The sequence below is a fragment of the Emys orbicularis genome, chromosome 17 (genome assembly GCF_028017835.1).
Source record: "Emys orbicularis isolate rEmyOrb1 chromosome 17, rEmyOrb1.hap1, whole genome shotgun sequence".
Taxonomy (NCBI): Eukaryota; Metazoa; Chordata; order Testudines; family Emydidae; genus Emys; species Emys orbicularis.
Genome location: NC_088699.1, coordinates 9,106,425 through 9,107,890, shown reverse-complemented (window position 1 = coordinate 9,107,890; position 1,466 = coordinate 9,106,425). Strand labels below are relative to the sequence as shown.

The window sequence follows — 1,466 nt, the reverse complement described above, 5'->3', positions numbered from 1 at the left end:
GGTTACTTCCTGTACTAGCACCAAAGCCCCCCTTGTTCTATAGGGTTAAATTCTCTCCTCCTCTACATGCATGTGTCACTGAACTCAATAATGCAGCGTCAGTTGCTGCATTACAGAGACGAGGCATGGGTAACTGGGAGTAAAAGGCACGCTCCAGAGCCCAATGTAGTCACTGGGAGTATGTCTGTTGAGGTCAGTAGGCTTTAGATTAGGCCCCACGTGACTCTACACACACATCACCTCCAAAGGGGTAGATCTGAGGACACAGATCACTCCTGTTTTGTGATGTCAGCAGAACACTAAATGTATAAGGCCTGATCCTTTCAGGTTCCAAATGCCCCCAACTCTCATTAGCAGCAGTGGCAGAAATGGGAAAGGGCGCAGACAAGGGCAACAAAATAAATTAATGGACAGTCTTCTGTCTGAGGAGAGAGTGAAAAGATCAGGACAATTTAGTTTAGACAGCAAATGAAGAAGTGGTATATAAAATCATGAATGGTATAAAGACCCTCTTTTTATAGCTTGGTTTCCAAATAGCGAGGGTTTTGGCATAACTGCTCAGCTCTTACACTGAGTATTCAAAGATCAGTCTTGCTTGTGAGTCCAGAGCAGTTCTCAGGTACGACACTATTATTTTTCCCCTTTGTCGTCCAGGATTTATATTCCTAGACATTTTTCCTCCAAAGCCTCCTCTCTAGATCAGCACATTTCTCCCGCAGTTCTTTCTCCCTCGGCAGCAAGAATGTGAGTACTTTGTTCCGTACTATGCCTCTGTCTTCTTCTTCCCTCAGCCGCTGCTCCACGTGGTTGCTTCTGGTTTCAAGTTTTGTTACCACGTCCATCATGTAGCTGAGGGTGCCCTCTATTTTACAGATCACCCTTGTCACCTCTTGCTTGAAATCCTTCATGTCCCTCTGTACGTTTTTCAGTTCTTGCCGCAGTTTTTCCACGTCTGATGCATGTTGGCTGCACATGGCCGATGCCAGTGTCGAGAGGAGGCATCTGGCTTGAGGATTATTTGTCTCCACTTTTTTACTCGTCAGCATGTCCAGGGTCATCGGAATAGTCTCTTCTTTACACAGTGCCATTGTGCTCGTCTCCAAGAACGATTGGATCTGGTTTGCCATCTGAAGTAGCAGGGTGAAAAGCAGTTGTGAGTCAGTGGTACCAGGAGTGAGTCCCTCAAGCTGACGTGTCCTCCATCACATTCCCAGAAGTCCTCCTGTCAGGGCAATGATGAAGGACAGGTGGACCAAGGCATGGGATTGTGACCTCAGCCAACTGTAACACTGGTGGCATTAGTTCATTTACATACTGCAGGCCTGTTGAGCAAAACACTGTTAAACTGGGAGCCAGAGTCTGGTGTCAGACATGTACACTGGTTTAAATCTAAATGAGTGGAGTTATTCTTGACTGTGCGCAAATCAGAATCCTGCCTTGTTTCTTTAAAGCACCATATTCCCCTA

General features: G+C 46.2%; 1 protein-coding gene across 1 annotated transcript; it reads right to left on the bottom strand.

Annotated features, from left to right (window-relative positions):
- Window positions 1–665: 665 nt before the first annotated feature.
- CCDC182 (coiled-coil domain containing 182) lies at window positions 666–1,127 on the bottom strand. The gene has a single exon (XM_065418092.1). The coding sequence runs from the start codon at window positions 1,125–1,127 to the stop codon at window positions 666–668; it is 462 nt and encodes a 153-aa protein (XP_065274164.1).
- Between the last annotated feature and the right edge of the window lie 339 nt (window positions 1,128–1,466).